The sequence below is a fragment of the Cibotium barometz genome, chromosome 20 (genome assembly GCF_041138505.1).
Source record: "Cibotium barometz isolate CiBa-2024 chromosome 20, ASM4113850v1, whole genome shotgun sequence".
NCBI classification, from domain to species: domain Eukaryota; kingdom Viridiplantae; phylum Streptophyta; class Polypodiopsida; order Cyatheales; family Cibotiaceae; genus Cibotium; species Cibotium barometz.
The window spans coordinates 20,632,835-20,652,481 of NC_141065.1; the positions used below are offsets into that span (position 1 = coordinate 20,632,835).

The window sequence follows — 19,647 nt, forward strand, 5'->3', positions numbered from 1 at the left end:
CCTGGTGAGGCAGTTGAGCTCATGGTTGCAGAAGACTCTTTGGGAGGCAGGATTGCGTTTCCTGTGGTTTCTGCGGCATGCGAAGGATCATGGACTCTTTTACATAGGAGGGGGATTCATTGATGGAGTCCGACTCCACGGTTGGAGTGACTCAGTTTGGGGAGGAGATCCGGACATGAGGAGATCTACTTCAGGCCCAGGAGCAGTTTTTTGGAGCAGTAAGAGAGTCATCTTTTGCCTTGTCGAGGACAGAGGCAGAGTACCGGGCTGCTTGTGATGCTGCTCGTGAGGTGGTGAGGTTACAGAGGTTGCATTGCAGGATTGGGCTTCCACTGGAGGAACTCATGGTCATCCAGAGGCACTTTGTTCGTGAACAGATCGTTGCTGATGACATCTTGCTAGAGTTTTGTTTGACGGAGGACAGTACGGTGGACCTCTTCACGAAGTCGCTATCTCAGGATTTACTCAGGTGGCACCCCAGCTCCTTGTGGTTGGTTTCACAACCAGGAGCTGAGAGGGGGTGTTAGAAGTCATCTCCTGTCTATTTTTATACGCCAGGGCCTTTGTTGTGGGTGTGCCTGCCCTTATTAGGTGTTTTCTCATTTTTCCCCACTCTCCGTATTTTTCTCCCATTTTTCCCTATTTTTTCTATGGCTTGGGTGGCTTCCCCGTGTTGGCAGGAGGACCTTTGTGCTGGCTAACTGTACCTTCAAGAACCCGACCTCATATTTGTTCAGGCCGACTCAAGACAGCTAGCCGACTGAGTGTGTTTGCTGGTCGTGGAGATTCAGGGCCAGTCGGCTTCCTTTAGCACAGGCCGACTGGGTATTTGGGGCCATATAAAATGGCCCCATGGCCCCAATTCCATTTTGTATCATTCTTGGGATCTTCTTGTGCCTTGGAGGCACGATAGGCATGTGAGCACTAGGATTCCAAACGGCCTCATACAGGACCTTGAGATTTGCAGGCAAGATAGAGCAAATATGGGCGGGATTGGATTTTATCTCAGGTTCTGCCGCATGCACCTTGGATGCGGGCCTTGGCGAGATCAACTTCTTTTTGCAAGAGGCAGCACGGAGCAGATTGGAGGGATTTTGTGAGCAAGAGAGGAGCATTTAAAGGGGTCTTTCTTCTCTGCAACGTCTTGAAGAGAGTTCCCCCGATAGCCTGTGGATTGAGAGTCAGGTTGCTACCGCCCGTGCAAGGATCGGATCCATCGAGGAGAGGAGGGTTGAGTACAGATACCATGCCAGAGCTTCCCTCTGGACCCAAGCCGGAGATGAGAGTTATGGGGGACTTCTTTGAGATTGCACGCCTCCATAGGTGGAGAGATGGTATTCACAGGTTGCATAACCACGATGGAACTATTGTTTCTGACCCCCCCCATGTGAGAGCCATTGCCACTGATTTTTTCCGATCCCTCCTCACGAGTGCCCCATTATCCCCATAGGTGGTGGACGCACGATAGAAGGTCTGGCAACACACGAGAGAGGTGGTATTCAGGGAGCCCAAGGTGACAAATTCTCCCTTTCTCGCTCAGTCCGGCACGGCTATCCATTGGCACCTTACCTCTTCCTATTTGTCCCTGTCAAATCCCCACGGATCCCCTCGTGATCGATCTTGGTTCGAAACTCGAATCCTGCAAACAAACGAACAAACAAACAAGCAAGGGGGTGCAGGCCTGACTCACCTCCCAACCATGACAACGGTGGGCAAGCCCACAGTCTTGGCTGTCCCCACCGAGCCACGAGCTGAGCTAACTAGGATGACGTACCGACCAATCTCCTTCTCGCGACGTCCCATACCGCCACGAAGCTGCCCTCGCGGGCCTCGAGACTGCTGCCGGCCTCGGCTGCATAAAGCAAGTGTACGTCTGCACTAGATCCAGGCTCCAAGACCATAGAGCTCTCACAAACTCGCGAGACTCTCTATAATACAATAACTAACCTTGGCCACCCTTTTATAGGCTCTTGGCCGGTCATCGGGCATCCACACTTGGGCGCCCGCCCGTCCATACTTGGGTGCCCGCCCGTTAGTATTTCCCTAACTCAGCTCGTCAATCAGCCTGCCAGCTTCCCCAAGCCTCGAAACTAGTCTTGCATGCGTGTAGCACACGGTAGATACACACTGTGCACATGACATACTCCCCTTCCTCTAAGAGCTCACTCTTCTAAGCTCACTAAAAAGCCAGGGTAATCTCTCTGAAGAGTAGTCAATGTCTCCCATGTAGCGTCCTCCTCAACACGATCCTTTCAATTAATCTGGTATTCCGTGATAAGCGTATTACACAATCTTCGTTCACGAAATCCAAGAATCTTTTCAGGTTCGTGCGGAACAAATGTCCTGTCCTCGACATCTATAATTTCTTGAGGAGTAACTAACTGATTTGCTCCACCCAGTACTTCCTTAAGTCTACTGACATGAAATACAGGATGAACTTTCACATGAGAAGGCAAATCCAATTCATATGCAACTGAACCAATCCGTCGTATAACACGAAATGGTCCATAGTATCTAGGGGATAATTTCGGAGATCTACCTGTCCGTAAAGTCTCGAAATCTTTCGGAACTCGCAAATACATCATCGTTCCTTCAGAGAACTCTCTAGGTGAACGATGTCTATTCGAATAAAACCTGTCTCAGTCTTGAGCACTTCTAATAGATTCCTTTGCAACTTGTAATATTTCTTGCATATCTTGCAAAAAATTACGTGATGCATCATGCTGAAGTCCTGAGAATCCTAATGTAACAGGAGGTTGAAAACCATACATACGCATGAAAGGACTAAACCCTGTACTCGTATGCTTAGTACTGTTATAAGCAAATTCTAACATAGGAAGATAATCCTCCCATGAACTCTGTCTTTTGGATACATATGCTCGAAGCATATCCTCCAAAATCTGATTCACTCTTTCAGTCTGGCCACCAGATGGAGGATGATCAGAGGAACTCAAATTCAAAGTTGTATCCAACTTCTCAAAAACAAGTTTCCAAAAATCACTCGTAAACTTAGAGTCCCTATGACCTGACTATGTCCTGCGGTAACCCGTACAGTCTAAACAATTGCTCGATAAACTGCCAAGCTAATTGCGTAGCTGTAATAGTTTTCCGGGTCGGTAAAAATCTAGCCATTTTTGTCAAGCGAACTACCACAACCCAAATAGAATCATGGCTGTGATGTGTTCTTGGCAATCCGGTAATAAAATCCATGGAAATACTTTCCCATTTATTACCTGGGATTTGCAAAGGATGCAACAATCCAGCCTGTCTAAAGCGTTCAGCTTTATTTGCCTGACAAATTTGACACTTTTTATTGGCCAAAGAGAACATAATCTTCTACATATCCTTTCATCTTTGGCCAATAAAAAGTGTGTTTCACTAATGATAGCGTCCTGTGTACCCCAGGGTGTCCAGCAGAAGGGGCGTCGTGACACTCCTTAAGAATCTTGGACCTAATGTCCGGGATCTGTGGTACACAAATTTTGTCATTACGGAGTAGCAAACCATTCCGAATCATCCACTGGCCTCCTGCAGCCTGAATAGTAGACTGCTCAGTCATCGAGTCTTAGTCAATCAATGAGCTCCCGTCCTGGATCTTCTGCCAAAATGGACCAAAATAACTATCAGTCCTGCAAAGCCCTCTCAATGACTGAAATAAGTCAGTAGAAATCTCGGTGAACGACAAAGAATTCACCTCTCTAATCCGACTAAGCGTATCTGCAATACTATTCATGGACCCTTTCCGATAACGGATCTCAAATTCAAAATCTTGCATTAACTCTGCCCAACGAGCTTTCCTTCCTCTCAAATCATCTGCATCACACACATACTTGATTGACTGATGATCAGTCAATACCACAAACTTGGAGCCATATAAATAATGTCTCCAAACCTTGAGAGCATGAATCACAACATAAAGCTCCTTCTCAAGGGTTGGCCAACGAGATTGAGTGTCGTCTAGCTTTTTACTTTCAAAAGCAACCGGTCTACCATCTTGAAATAAAGCAGTCCCGATAGCATAGCCACTGGCATCAGTTTCAAGAACATAAGGCCGACTAGGATCAGGCAATGCTAAGATAGATGCTTCCTTGACTTTATCTTTCAAAAGTCTGAAGGCCATATCCAAATCGTTATTCCAAGTGATAGGCTGATTTGACTTACGTCCACGACCTTTCAATAAGTCGGTCATCGGTAGTGTGAGCTGAGAGTACTCCCGTATAGATTTCCGAAGAAAAACAACAAAACCGAGAAAAGAACGAAGTTGTTTCACTGTTCGCGGTATAGGCCAGTCCAAAACCTTCTGAACTCGGTCATAGTCAATGCTCAATCCATCTCTAGTGATCTTGTGTCCCAAGTAAATGATGTCGGTCATAAAGAACTCACATTTACTTAACTTAGCATATAGTCGATTCTATCTTAAAATAGATAAGACGATCGTGAGGTGTTTGACATGATCCTCAAGAGTACGACTATAAATCAAAATATCATCCAGGAACACCACCACAAATCTTCCCAAATGTCCACGAAAAAGATCGTTCATCATTTGCTGGAAAGTGGCTGGAGCATTGGTTAACCCAAAAGGTAATACAAGAAACTCGTAATGGCCATACCTAGTCCGAAAGGTGGTTCTTTCGACATGCCTTTCATGAATACGTATCTGGTGATAGCCAGTACGTAAATCTATCTTCGTGAAATATTTCGCTCCTGCTAACCGGTCAATCAGGTCATCTGATCTAAGGAGAGGATAACGGTTCTTAATGGTCAGCTTGTTCAATCTCTTGCAATCTATACACATTCTCCAAGTATTGTCCTTCTTTCTCCTAAGCAACACAGGTGCTCCCCAAGGTGATTTACTTTGGACGGATTTGGCCCATCCTCAAATAATCTTCGAGTTGTTTAGCCAACTCATCTTCCTCAGCTTGGCTCATCCTATAAGGTGGAATACTGACAAGATGAGCACCAGGGATCAAGTAAATACGATGATCTACTGCCCGTTCAGGTGGTAAACCCGATGGCAGTTCCTTAGGAAATACATCTTGAAACGAATCAAGTATCTTCTGTAATTCTTTGCTTTCAAACACACTTAATTCATTCACATCCAAGGAAGGGATGAGAAAAGAAGAAAGTGGAATCAATACACAATGGAAAGCGGTATACAAAGAAGAATCCAATTATATTTCCAAAATCAATTGTATTTACAAGAGGTCCCTGAGAGGGATGGATACAATCACCTAAAATACTATACTTGGTGTCCCTATGCTGAAAAGAAAAAATATGACTAGACCAATCTATCTAGATGTCAAGAGTCTTAAACCACTCAATCCCTAATAACAAGTCTACATTTTCCAGATACATAACATAGCATTCCAGAGTATCTTTGTAGTCCTGAATCTGGATTGGAAGCATCTCCACCTTGCGATCCCAAACTTGCCTTCCCGCAGGTAGGCGTACCTCATAGGTATGGTCGCTGAGTGTCGTATCAAGACTCAATTTCTGCACAAGTTTGTAGTTAACAAAGTTATGCGAACTGCCAGGGTCTAAAAGAATGTGAATCTTATGGCCATTCACTTCTCCATAAACTCGGAGAAGATCATGCAAGCCAAATACCTTAGAATTGAACAGACAATCAGAACAAGTACTAGGGCGAGAAAGTACAGTAATTGACGTACCTGTCAAAGACAACTTGTTAGCTGCCTTTGGCTTGGGTCCTGCGTTTGACTTGGTACCCTTTTGCTTTGGGCACTCGTTACGCATGTGTCCTTTTTCTTCGCAGATAAAACAACGTCCTTCCTTCTTGAGCTTTAAAGCCCTAAGGAGTCGTTTTTTCTTCGCTGGTGTCGAACTGGAATTCTTTGAAGGTTGGTCCGAAGACTTTCCTTCTGTCGTGTTAGCCATAGGTGCGGAGAACTTTCTTGAAATAAAGTTCCCCTGCTCGGTAACGGATTTCGACCTGGAAGAGACCATTGTATCATCATAGATACGAGCTGAATGAATGGCCTCGTCCAATGTTTTACATTTGTTATTTTTAACCTGTAATCGGTACGAGTCTGGTAAACCAGCTACGAAAAACCCCAAAAGAGTAGTGGGATCCATCTTTGTAGCTTTCATCTGCAAGTCACGAAACTTCTGGAGGTAGACCTCATAAGTGAGATGCTGCGAGGTCATGGTCAAAGCTGAAAACCAGGCAACAACATCATAGTCATCCTCTTTCTTGAGGAATTCTTTCTTGAAGATATCTTTAAATTGTGCCCAAGTCGTTGGCTTAGAATTGAGTTCCTTCCACCAAAGCAAAGCTTTGCCAGACAGGAAACCTGCTGCTAATTGGATCCTCTTTCCATCATCATATGGATGAAACTGAAAGTGAACTTGCCACTTATGTAGCCACGTATCCACGATCTCCTTGGTTCGCTACTTTTGCTCGCCCCCGAACGGTTCCGGAGTAATATTGGAGCCTAAAGCTGAAGCCAAGGTATCCATACCCAAGAAAGTAGAGAGGGTAGTGGTCAATAGAGCGATGGAGTTCTACAAAGCTTGCATCTGGGCTGCGATTTGTGCCTGACGTTCCGTCGAAGAAGCTTCAAGAGCTACTTTGAACTCTTGGAAATCTAATTTTGACACAAAATCGTCAAAAAGATCGACATCGGTACCTTTCGTAGCCGGCAAGCCTTCGCGTTCCACAAGGGGCTCCAACTCTGATTCTTGGGTCGACATTGTGAAGAGAGTACGTGGAGAGAAAATTCGATCTTTGCACAACAAAAGTGCGAGCGAACTTGAGAGCTTGAGAGCTTGAAAACTTGAGAAATGTGTGGCAAGAAGCCCACTTGAGGGGGGTTTATAAAGGTTTCCCAAAAGCCAAAAAATCTCCAAAAGCTAGGCTTAGCTTTTGCTTTGCTTTTGTGTGTTTTTTTTTGAATATATATATATATATATTCTAAGGTCTTTTTTTTTTTTTAACACTTTGGAAACCTTGGAGAAGAAGTCTTTTAAAACTTTAAAAAAAAATTTAAACTCCCAAAAAAAAAACGAAAGCTAAAAAAAACGTACGCTTTCTTAGTTTTTTTTTCTTTCCCCCTGGATACGCCCGTCGGTGTGCTGGCTGCCATCGCTGACGCTGACGTTGCTTGGTGAGCTACCGGCGCCTACGTGTGTCAGACGTGCTGCTGGCAGCCAGCACTACCTGCGCCTGTGCCAGCCTGCGTGGGCCTGGGCAACACGGCAGCATAGCCCTGGGCGCCTGCCCACTTGGTCTAGCCTAGGCTGGCTGCGCAAGCCTGGCCGCCTGGCTTGGCAGGCGCCTGCCAGCCGACTAGCCCTGGCCGCCCATACACTTGCGCCCTCAACACCCCGCAGCATCATACAGCACCCGGCCAACGCACGTGACCAGCAGTGCAGCGTTCGCTTCGCACGCTCTCTCTCTCGTTCGTTCAACGAAAAGCAACGAAAAGCAAACATGCTTTTTTTTTCTTTTTTCTGTTTTCTCTCATGCGACTGCACAAACAAGACTCTCTCTTCTTTGCAAAGCAACGACCCTTACTACACTACCATCTCCCATCAACATGGGTCTCTTTGATGAAGAAAAAACACATACTAAATCTGAAATCTGCAATATGCACAGAAAAAACAGCAAGTTTTTTAACACATACCGTTCTTCGACCTCTTCTTCTCTACCTACCGACTTGTTCGTTCACGAGGTATGCTCTGATACCACTGTCAAATCCCCACGGATCCCCTCGTGATCGATCTTGGTTCGAAACTCGAATCCTGCAAACAAACGAACAAACAAACAAGCAAGGGGGTGCAGGCCTGACTCACCTCCCAACCATGACAGCCGTGGGCAAGCCCACAGTCTTGGCTGTCCCCACCGAGCCACGAGCTGAGCTAACTAGGATGACGTACCGACCAATCTCCTCCTCGCGACGTCCCATACCGCCACGAAGCTGCCCTCGCGGGCCTCGAGACTGCTGCCGGCCTCGGCTGCATAAAGCAGGTGCACGTCTGCACTAGATCCAGGCTCCAAGACCATAGAGCTCTCACAAACTCGTGAGACTCTCTATAATACAATAACTAACCTTGGCCACCCTTTTATAGGCTCTTGGCTGGTCATCGGGCGTCCACACTTGGGTGCCCGCCCGTTAGTATTTCCCTAACTCAGCTCATCAATCAGCCTGCCTAGTTCCAAGCTTCCCCAAGCCTCGAAACTAGTCTTGCGTGCGTGTAGCACACGGTAGATACACACTGTGCACATGACAGTCCCCGAGGCCATGGTCAGTTTTCTCTCAGCTCGGGAGACGGGGCTCCAAGGATTGCGTCAACCCTTCCGTCCTCAGGAGGAGCTGCTAGACTCAGAGCTTGCAGATGACACAACAACATACCTTTCCGGAGATGTGGGGATCTCCAAAGATTCGCAACGGCAATTGAGATCTTTTGTCACGCAACAGCAGCACAGATCAACTAGCACAAGTCTTGTGGTTTTTCGTCACGCAACAGCATCACAGATCAACTCGCACAAGTCTTGTGGTTTTTGGGTAGGCTCTATACTTGGCGTCCAGTTGAGACTTTCCAGTGGATCCCGAGGGGCATTCCACTCCGCTCTTTGGGATGCCAGGTGGGCATCGATATCTCCCCAGAGCAGTAGCTTGCCCCTCTTCTTCTAAGCATTCGGAATAAGCTTTTCTACTGGAGTTCTACGAGACTCTCCTTAGCCGACCGAGTGTGGTGGTGAACCAAGTCCTTGCCACCATGTGGTACATTACTTCTTATTGGGCCTTCTCCCAAGCATGCATTGGTCAGGTACAATGGTTGATACAGAACTTCTTGTGGGTTGACAGTGATGGGAGGCTTGCTCGGGCCAAGGTGGCATGGAGAGTGATCATTCAGCCGCGACGCAGAGGGGACCTAGGCATCATTGACCACACCATTCACAGTCGCGCCCTGCTGGGCAAGTTGATTGTTAGAGGCCTTCTTCCAGGTGATGAGCCTTGGAAGGACTTTCTCTTGGACAAGATTTCAACTCATACTCCAAGCCTGGGGGACCCCTAGCCGCATAGCACTAGATGGATATCCACTGAGATGCGGGCCCACAGGTTTAGCCAAGCTTTTGAGGACAGATTTGCAGCCAACCTACTCCGAGCTTAGGATCACCTCAGGCCCGGCCCTTCAACAGTTAGCTCAGGTAGCCTTGGAGGAGCATCTTCGGCAACCCCTAATCTAGATAGAATCCCCCGATCCGTTTACCCAGTGGCCATATGTTGGGGGCCCGACCTCATGTAGCTTGGGGAGCGCTAAGCATAGGACCTGCCACGTCCCTTGGAGATTGACTTACATTCAGACAACTTCCCCCGGAGGCTCAGGAGAGAGGCTTGGCCAAGATCCAGGGTAGAGACAGACTCAAACTCGACATCAACTCTGCTATTAGTGGTTGACCCCTATCCTGGACCCGACACCCCCACAGTGGCTAGACGTGTTTACTAGGCATGATATTCTCTTGGCAGTCCATGGTGCGGATGAGAGTTGCGCTTTGCTCACTTTTTCTATCAAACCCCATGGCGGATTAGAGAGATCAAAGTCCCCTCTGGGTGATTTCAGTGGCTGCACCTTACAAAGGGTGAGGGTGATTGGATTTCAAGCACATGAGTGGCACTTTGGCTCCCGGCCAGCCAAGGAGGCCAGGGACAGACTCTAGCGGTTATGGATTTGGGAGAGCCGTCTCCTCATGCGCCTCCAGTGGGACCCGACGAAGTGGACTTGGCGTGAACCTACTGACTGGGAGGAGACTCAGGATACCCCATTCTTCACATACACCGCGCGGCTAGGCCACAAGATTCAAATGCCCGAGGTTGCGCGCACCCCGGCAGCAGTAGTATGCTGGCAGCCATAGGGCCTCTCACAATGGTTTCTCTCATATTTTTGGAAGAGGCTCTAGGATAGTTTTCGGCCTCGAAAGATCACCCTCTTTCTTTGGCTGTTGGCACATAGGAGCTTGGCGGTTGGCACGTAGTTGGCCATTGGTGGTCAACCAGTAGCTTATCCGAGGGGTAGCCACCCTCAAGAGTCTCTCAACGACATTGTTTTTGGGATTGCCCGAAGGCTCAACCAGTTTGGCAGCAGATTCTTTGCATTTTCATGATGGCTAGGACCTCGACCCGTATCATTCGATAGGGCATTGTCGCTTGGGCCACAGAGGCTGAGGTTGCATGGCTTATGAGGAGGAAGGTGGGGGGCTAGCTCTTCAGGTCTCTCACCTTCGCGTTTCAGCAGTCCCAACCCCATCCTTTGATCACTGGACTCCGGGCTCATGCCAGAGATAGGAGATTTGTAGCAGCATTACAGCCTAGCACATATGGAGAGCTCGTTGCAGCGAAGCCATTGCGGGCACCCACACACCGCTTGCGGAGTCCATCAAGAGCATTTGGCTCGACATCATTCATACCCTCCGCGGTCGGTGGGGAAAGCTGAGGGTGGCTCTGACCGCAAGCGGAATTGGTTCGGGCAGCTTTCTTGAGGCTCTAGCTTTTCTCACAGATAGAGGTGGTGATCCCACTTGGCATTACAGACCACCTATGTGGCTATTCCCTCCCCCTCCCCCTGTATGAGATAGCCTTCTCCTCATAGAGCGGGCAACCGGTGGAGAAGTGCATCTTTCTCCACCTTTTGATTCTTTGATACATGGAGGCGAGTTTATATCTAACCCTTCGTGGTTGTATTTAGCCCTTCGAGGCTGGTTTTTTTTGTTAACTAATAGAAGAATCTTTTTCCCCGAAAAAAAAATAATAATAAACCCTAAGCTTTTGCAAACCCTAATAGCATTGCATTAGTGTTTGCAAAACTTTATACGACAAGAAGAAGAGAGCTGTCTGGAAGTTTCGCAATCCAAACAGTCAAGCATCAAAGGGTTCCCTAGCAAGGATAGCATCTCGTGCATTGGCTGTAGCTGGCACTGTTGATATCATTAAAGCAGGTTTCAGGGCAACAGGGATATGGCCTTTGAACAGAAATGCCATAAGCTTTGCTGACCTTCCTTCTCAGCATACGGAGGTGACAATATAAGCATCTACCACCGACTGGATGACGATGGTGAGGTTCACTTAGCCGAGTGGCATGTACTCAAGAGGCTGAGGGACCCCCCAATAATGGCCTTGAAGGCATAGCCATACATGCACTTTCAGTTTTGTCCACAAGTGGAGATGGGCAACCTACACAAGATCTGACACCAAGGATTTAGGAACTGCTAAGGGTACCTCTGGAAGAAGTGAGCATCTGAAGAGTGGAAGGAGAAGCCTTTCTGGACTACACCAATTCTCTTGTAATCACCTCTGAGCAGTACACTGAGTCAATGAAGGCCAAAACCCAGAAGAAGGTAGAAGTGGAAAGGACTAAGGTAGAGAGGAAGCAAGCAAGGGATGTAAAGCGGAAGCAGTGGCTCTTCCAAAGCAAAAGCAAAGGGACTCAGAAAAGCGTGCATTCAGGAATCAGTATTTGAGAGGTATATGCAGGCTGTCCTATGGGAGGGAGTAACTCCAAATGGTACTTACATGTGCTTACCATTGGAAGTAACTCCCAATGGTAGTCATTTGAGGCACTTACATGTGCTTACCATGTAAAAGCTTAGAGAGGCTCGACCCCGAAGACAAGAATGCACCCAGGCCTTCAGTCCAAGCTAGCTTCCAAATGGGGATTATGGCATCATGTGGTTTTTTTACATCCTTTTTGTACATCCTCCTGTGGTTTATGTATTTCCAATTTTTGTACATCCTCTACCAGTATAAATACATCCTCCTGCAGTTTTTTGTATTTCCAATTTAAATACATCCTTATTATGCCTCATTAATTTTCCTTATTCTTCCCCAATCTACAGATGGAACATCGGTGTAAAGAAGGAATAGAAACTGATGCAGTCCTGAGCGAGGGGAGACCCCTCCAATTATATTAGTAACTTTGAAATCAACTTCAAAATTACTTATGTATTTAATTACAAGCAGTTAATTAATTTCCTTTCAGAACACAATTAACAAGCTTGGCTTAATTTAAGCACAAAACCTAATTCCATGCCAATATCTTATTACTCAAATTAGCATACAAAAAAGGATGCCTAAAGAAGGATTAGAAACTGATACGATTCTGAGTAAGGAGAGTCCTCACCAGGGAGTGATGGCATCCTCTAGAGCTCTGCGATCCTCGCCAGGGAGCGATGCAGGTATTGTAACGCCGGCCATGCATTCCATCTTGTGGGCACAATGGCCCTAAACCTTTCCCGGACAATGGCAGGTCAAAAACTGTCACTGCCAAGTCCCCCATCCTTGATTTTCTTCGGTGACCTTATATTGGCACCTCTGCCCTAAAAGTCTTGCTGAGGGCTCTGGTGTGGGTAGGTTGTCGTGGTATAAATCACTTGCATGTGGAGCGCTCCGGGGTTGTTCGAAGGAAAAAACCTACGATTGGTGGGTGGTGTGAGATGTATGCAAAATGTGGTGCACTTGCAAAAGCACTTGACGAGCAGCCAACTCGGGATGTAGTCTCTTGGAGAGTCTTTGTCATCTTTATCAGCTTCCTTGGACTGTTGTCCACTTATCATTTGGTGTTGATTCTGACATTGCCTATCCTTATAGGCATTGATCTCCCTCTCTCGAGGGGTACCTTTTGCATGTAGCTCCTTTGCATCCTTCAATCACACTTACCATCTTCAAAATTGTGAAAGCGGTTTGCATCTCTGTAGCAAAATGGCCGTCACCACAAATCTGCATGTTCATCACAGGTATGGATGCCCCTTCGGGTGTATTGATGAGGGCACATGCAATGGCCAACTTTTCGTTGTGCCCACATAGCACATCTTTCTTTACATCATCAGAAATGTCATTTGACACCCAAAGCTAACCTGGAGAATACCCTTCCTGTGATACTTTATGAGAAATATCTTCTAGTTGGGTATATCCTCTAATTAGTGCACTCCAAGAGACTACATTCCGTGCTAGAAGCTCATCAAAAACTTCATGTGCTTTTACGAGAGCACCACATTTGGCATACATATCCACCAATGCAGTGCCAACCACAATACTTTTTCCCAACAACCCCTCTTTGACAATCTCAGCATGTATTTCTTTGTCCTTGACAGCTGTTCCTATGCTACCACAGGCTTTCAAGATGCAAGCAAAGGTAACCACATCTGGAGAGAAACCCTCGCATTTCATCCATTCAAAACATGTTGGGCATATTCTGCGATAAGCACATTCCAGGAGACTACATCCCGAACTGGAAGCTCGTCAAACACTTCTTGTGCTTTTCCGAGCACACCACACTTGGCATACATAGTCACCAATGAAATGCACAATATCCTTGTCGAGCAACCCCTCTCTCATAATCTCAGCATGTTTCTTTTGCCCTTCTCAGATGCTCCTATGCTGCCACAGGCTTTCAAGATGCAAACAAAGGTGACTGCATTTGAAGTGAGGCCCTCACATTGCATCCATTCAAAACAGTTCAGTGCTTCCTCACCCTGCCCATGTTGGGCATATCCTGCAATTAGCACATTCCACGAGAATACATTCTGAACTAAAAGCTTGTCAAATACTTCTTGTGCTTTTGCAAGCCATAAATATTGACCAAGTTGTTACCGACATAAAATGTTTTTTTCAAGCAATGCCCTTTTCAGAATATCAGCATGTATTCTGTTGCCTTTGTTCAGATTGGCACAAACCTTCGGTAAGGCCACAACAGCCCTATCCTCTTGAAATTTCTGGTCGTTGCCATTGCTAACAATCAACGCTTCCTCCTCCTGTGCTTTGTAATGGGTTCCTTTTGCCTTCCTCGTCTCATCTCCATCTTTTCGCTCTGTTGATCTCACCAGTGACTGCAGTCCTCTTCTTCCCAGCTCTTCTTGAACCCATGGTGGATTGTACCAGCCATGGTAATTTTGTGCTTGAAGTCTGGGGACCTTGGATTGTTCTGTGATGCAGAAGATTACGCACATGAAAGCCAGTAGAAGGAAGAAACCTACCTTGCTCTTCCGGTCGTCGGACCATGAAGTTCTCCTCCCATAAGAGGTCCATGTTCCTCCTTGTTTCTGTGCTGAGAGGGCGTACTACTGTGAAGGAGTACCACTGTGTGCCTGTGGTGTCTACTGTCAACACTGGTTTTCCTTTGTCCCACCATTGTTGTTGGAGGTCTGCAGAGGGGAGGTGGCGGCAGCTTCAGCAAAGACAAAGTGCTTTTTCCTCTGTTTTCAGCAAGCGTTTTTCACCTCTCTACCGGCATCTGTGCGAAGAGGGGAGGTGGCGGTAGCTTCAGCAAAGACAAAGTGCCTTTCCCTCTGTTTTCAGCAACCGCTTTTCACCTCTCTGTGTGCGCTGCACGCTGTGCCTTCTGCCATGCGCTACCTGTAGGTACACTTATAGCAACTTATAAACCTAATCAGAGCTTCCCTAAGCTAGGAATCCGCTGATCCTATGGTTAGCATCCAACTATAACATAGATCTTCAATATATATATATATATATATATATATATAATTAACGCGGCTTGACTTAGCGTTTGCGTAAGTGCCATGTCGTTTGGGCCAGTGGGCCTACTACCACCTGGTCAGAGTGCCATGAAGGTGGCTTGGAGCCTTAGAGAATTCAAAATCTTTACAATTGTCACATCCTGGTCCCTCTCTCAGTCAAAGGTTCAGCACTCGTCTTGGTGGTGAGCCCCCCGCAACCCCCCCCCCTTTCTCTCTCTCTCTCTCTCTCTCTCTCTCATGTTTCTATGTTTTTAGTATTCCATGATGAGTTTCCATGGACAGTTTTGTATCGCCCCAATGAGATAGATATGTATATGGTTTCTTTCTGTTTTATTTTCCATTCCATGATGAGATATGCCATGGACATTATGTATCACTTTGGTCTCATAGGCCCATTGGGTCTTTAGTAGACGCTTAATATCTCTCTCTCTCTCTCTCTCTCTCTCTCTCTCTCTCTCTCTCTCTCTCATGTCCTCTCTGTGTTTGTGCAAGTTGCAAGCACAATCGTCAATGGGAGTTTGCCCCTCACAGTCTCCGAAGCATCACCAAACAACAGGAGTTCGTCTCCTTTTGTGGTCTCCGAAGTAAGCATGTGTTGTGTTGTTTATGACTCAACTTCAAAACTGCATGCTCTATGTTTGTAAGCAACACTGTGTTGAATCACAGATTCATAGTCGAAGTGATATGAATATTAATTGCATCTGTGCGTTTGAGAGAGAGAGAGAATCTCTCCTAATTGGTTCTAAACGCGAATCTCCACAAAGAAATGAGGTTAACAGAAAAAAGCTTAGAAGTGCAACCCTTATAAAGAATTAGAGAATCTCTCCTAATTGGTTCTAAACGCGAATCTCCAAAAAGAAATGAGGTTAACAGAAAAAAGCTTAGAAGTGCAACCCTTTTTAAAGCTGTGTGTGTGTGTGTGTGTGTGTGTGTGTGTGTGTGTGTGTGTGTGTGTGTGTGTGTGAGAGAGAGAGAGAGAGAGAGAGAGAGAGAGCTATGTGTAGTGGCAATGGAAAGCCGTTTTGATCGGCATCTCCTCTGCATGAGGCCGAGAGATTGTATGCGTAGTGCGCATGAGACCGACAAAGCATGCGATGTGTTGTTTATGACTTAACCTTAAAACTACATGTGCTATGTTTGTAGGCAACACTGTGTTGAATCAAAGATTCATAATGTCTCTGTGTTTGTTGAGAGAGAGAGAATCTCTCCTAATTGGTTTTAAATGTGAATCTCCACAAAGGAGGAGAGGAGAGTGTATTAACAAAGAAACGATGTTGAAGTGCAACCTTTATAAAGACGTGTGTGCGTGTTAGTGTGTGTGTGTGTGTGTGTGTGTGTGTGTGTGTGTGTGTGTGTGTGTGTGTGTGTGTGTGTAGATAGATAGTAAAGGGCGGTGGTGTCAAGGGATATGACGGCATCACGGTAGCATGTACGTACTTACAACACCCCATATGCATACATACATACATACACACTCACACACACACACATATATTCAAACATGCATGCATGCATACACCCCACATGCATATATATGTGTATATATGTATGTACATACATATATACCCATCTACATATGTACATATATACGTACATATAAAATGCAAATTGCAAAAACATGTGTATGTACTTACGTACACCCCACATGCATACATGCATACACTCACACACACACACACACATATATTCAAACATGCATACACCCCACATGCATATATATACGTGTATGTATATATGTACATACATATATACCCACCTATGCATGTACATATATACGTACATATATACGTACATATATATGTACATGTACATATATACGTACATATATACATACTCATACATGTTATAAAACACAACCCAACAATATTTAGGCATGTTTATCGCATGTTCTCATGAATCTAAGGATGCTGAAAAGTAATGCCTTCCAAGAGACCCTATAGGAAGCTTGCAATTGGGAGTGCCTCACACCGTTATAATCAAGAAGTTAGTGCGGAAACTTCTGCAATCCCACACAAGCAAGAGGAAGTGTTAGAATTCGAGCACAATTTAGACCAAGAAAAGGAGTGCCAAGGACTAGAAGTCGAGCATGGTCTAGGTCCAGAAAGCCCAAAAAGGGTGGAGCAACAAAACCAGGAAGAATAAGCACAGCAAAACCCTCGGAGAAGGCTCAGGGAGCCATTGTGCCGTTAGCCAAAAATTTACCGGTGTTCTCAAAGGGGAAGATGCAGATCTACATGTAAGGATGTTTGAGCAATGCTAGAAAGTGGCCAAACCTTGGGATGTGGAAGAGCTAGAGCTGAGTGAAATCCGTAGAGATGCTTTCATGAATACCTTCAAAGGCATAGCCATAGAGTCCCCATAGAGTGGGTGTCAAGATATTAAGACAACCATTTCCAGACCTATGAAGAAGTCATGACTGCTTTTCTGGGAAGATTCCACAAGATAAAGTCTGTAACTTAACTCTACGATTAAATAAGAGAGCTCTGACAAGAGGATATGGATGTGGAAGCTTATCCAACAAAGCTTCTAAGCTTGAGGCAGAGAGTGGCGGAACAAACCCGACCCTCAATGCAAATTGTTGGTAATTGGTTTGTCTAAGGGCTTAAGCTGGATATCCACGCAGCAGTCAGCACACACAAAGCAAGCGAAAACTGAAGATGAGTTCGAGAAACTAGTTGAGCTGGCCAAAATGGCAGAAAAAAGAAGTCGAGAAAGGAGACAAAAGAGGAAGCCCAGGAAGAGTGTCACCACTGAGGAGGATGATTCAAGTGACTCCTTGTTGCAAGACACTCCAGCGGGCGGCGGCAGCAAAGAAAAAGAAAGACAAAAAGAAGAAAATCGGGAAGGCACAAGCAAGCCCGGAGAATTGATGTTGTAGGTAAAGCAGCTGATGCAAGAAATGAAAAAGAGAAAAGGCTCAAATTTCTGCAAAAATGTGTTATGTTTCCAACGCAAGCAGGAAGGTCACCTCAAGGAGGAATGCACTGTGCCACCAACTTATACCATTTGTAATATGTATAATCATAGTACATGGAACTACAAGTACAACATGAAAAATAAAGCTCCCATGGTGAACAACATGGAAGGAGCGGAAAGAAGACCCCCAAGAATGGGAAGGTATGGAAATAGAGGCTGCGAAAATTATTTAGGGAGAGGAGAGGCCAAGGACGAGTCGGTGGTTCTACAACCTTCACATGCTACTATTGTCAACAACAGCCAAAACACACTAAAGTGGAATGTGCTATGAAGAAAAAGCACGATGAAGAAAGACAAGTAGAATTGATACAGCTCAAAGAAAATCTGTCAAGCCAACATGATGCAGGCATATGATATACAGAGGGAGGTGTATGACATCTTGGCAATCACAAGGGCTAAAGCTAATGAATCTGGTGTAGTAATAACTCCGCTACATAATCAAGACTCACCCTGAGCTCACAACAAGAAGGCAGCTGCGAATTGGGATCAGCAGGAAAAGATGAGGATTTAAAATACTAAGGAAATAGAAAGAAGGCAAGGTAAGCAAAAGAAGGATGAATCACGCGAAATCATTGCAGATCTTCTAGAAACAAGTGAAAGCAAGCATGCAGAGAACCTTAATAAAGAATGCCTGGAAGAAAGCCACAAGAATGCTTACGTGTTACAAACCAATGTAATGTTAATGCTGCTAGTAGATAGACAGGTCCGGCTAGGATAAGTGCTAAACTTATGTTCAAGATTCAAGGCCAAAATCCTAATGGCAGACATTGAAGGGACTGAGCAAGGAACTGAAGCACTCAGTAGAGGAAGAAACCCCGGAATGCAGCAACATGCACGCCAAAGAACCCCTAGCATCCTTGTATATGGTGTGTTGAGTGTTGTGTGAAGAAGAAGAAGATTTTCAGTCTCTCACCTTGTGTGTTCTCTTTTAGGGTTTTGTGAGTGTGTGTGTGCTTGTGCAAGAGCTCAAGCTCTCTTCTCCCTTGCATCATTTCAAAGCCTAGTTGCCCCATAATTTTGGAGAAGAAGATTTTCAGTCTCTCACCTTGTGTGTTCTCTTTTAGTCACAATTCAATTGAATAACATACTCATCAATGATGCAGTGCTAGATAGAGGATCCAGAGTGAATGTCACTGAGGAAACTACATTGGGATTGGGACTCAAGTGGGATCCCATTCCATTCTTCATAAGAATGGCAAATAATAGGATAGTAGTACCTAAAGGAATCATAAAAAACGTCCCAATGAAAATCAAACAAGTTGACTTCAAGGTCATTACCACAAAAAACCACACCGGGTCTTACCAGGTGTTATTGGGAAGGCCTTGGTTGAGACATGGCAAGGTAAAGCAAGACTAGGGTAGGAACACAATCACCATCAGAAAGGGAAAGTGGAAAGTTCATGTTGATCTTTCCAATGCAAGGGGATCAGTGAAAGCTACCTAGAGGCCATTCCATGTTGAAACATTCAACATGTCAGAAGGCTTTGATGATGATGAAGAGAACATAATATTTTGTGAACACCCGAGCCTGGTGCCCTTATACATGTTAAATGTGGATGAAGTAATAAGGCATTATGCGGAAGCAAAGGGTGAGAACACGGAAGTAGTAGACAACCAAATGAAGAGAAAAGAAGCAGAGTCTGAAAAGACAGAGGGCTCAAAACTGAGCAAAATCTTGTAGGAGAAAGCCTCGAAAGAAATTTAATGGGACCAAAAATCTAGAGCAAGAAGAAGAGATCCATGAGATCTGAGATTGGGTGCAAAAGCAAAAGGAGAACTAGGAGAACAATGCCACAAAAGTAAGCCCGGACAAACTATAAGAAGTAAATCTAGGGGATGGAAAAGAAGAAAAACATGTGAAGATCAGCCTTGAACTAGAAGAAGAATTCAAACAGGAGTTGGTGTCCTTGCTAAAGGAATACCAAGATGTCTTTGCATGGTCATATGAGGACATGGAGGGCATCGACCCTAAATTTTCTAGCAGCACAACATCAACTTAAAAGAGGGAGTTATACCTATCAGACAACAGAGGTACATAATGAACCCAAATCATGCAAAGCAAGTCAAAGAAGAAATTAACAAACTACTGAGAGTGGGTTTCATCGTGCTAATGGAAAAAGCTGCCTAGATATCCAAGATTGTAGTAGTTCCCAAAAAGAACATGAAAATCAGAATCT

General features: G+C 45.4%; 1 protein-coding gene across 9 annotated transcripts in view; it reads right to left on the reverse strand.

Moving 5' to 3' along the window:
• LOC147627650 (uncharacterized) overlaps positions 1 to 14,451 on the reverse strand; it is a 36,890-nt gene extending 22,439 nt beyond the window's left edge. For 6 of the 9 annotated variants that reach the window (XR_015268279.1, XR_015268281.1, XR_015268280.1 and 3 more), the window contains exon 1: positions 12,139 to 14,451. Coding sequence is in view for 5 of the 9 variants with exons in the window: in XM_086814571.1 (XP_086670697.1) it covers positions 12,139 to 12,154 (16 nt within the window). In the remaining 4 variants the exon portion in view is untranslated. The remainder of the gene's footprint in view (positions 1 to 12,138) is intronic. The other 3 variants (XR_015268285.1, XM_086814573.1, XM_086814572.1) reach the window with 1 other exon arrangement.
• Positions 14,452 to 19,647: the final 5,196 nt, after the last annotated feature.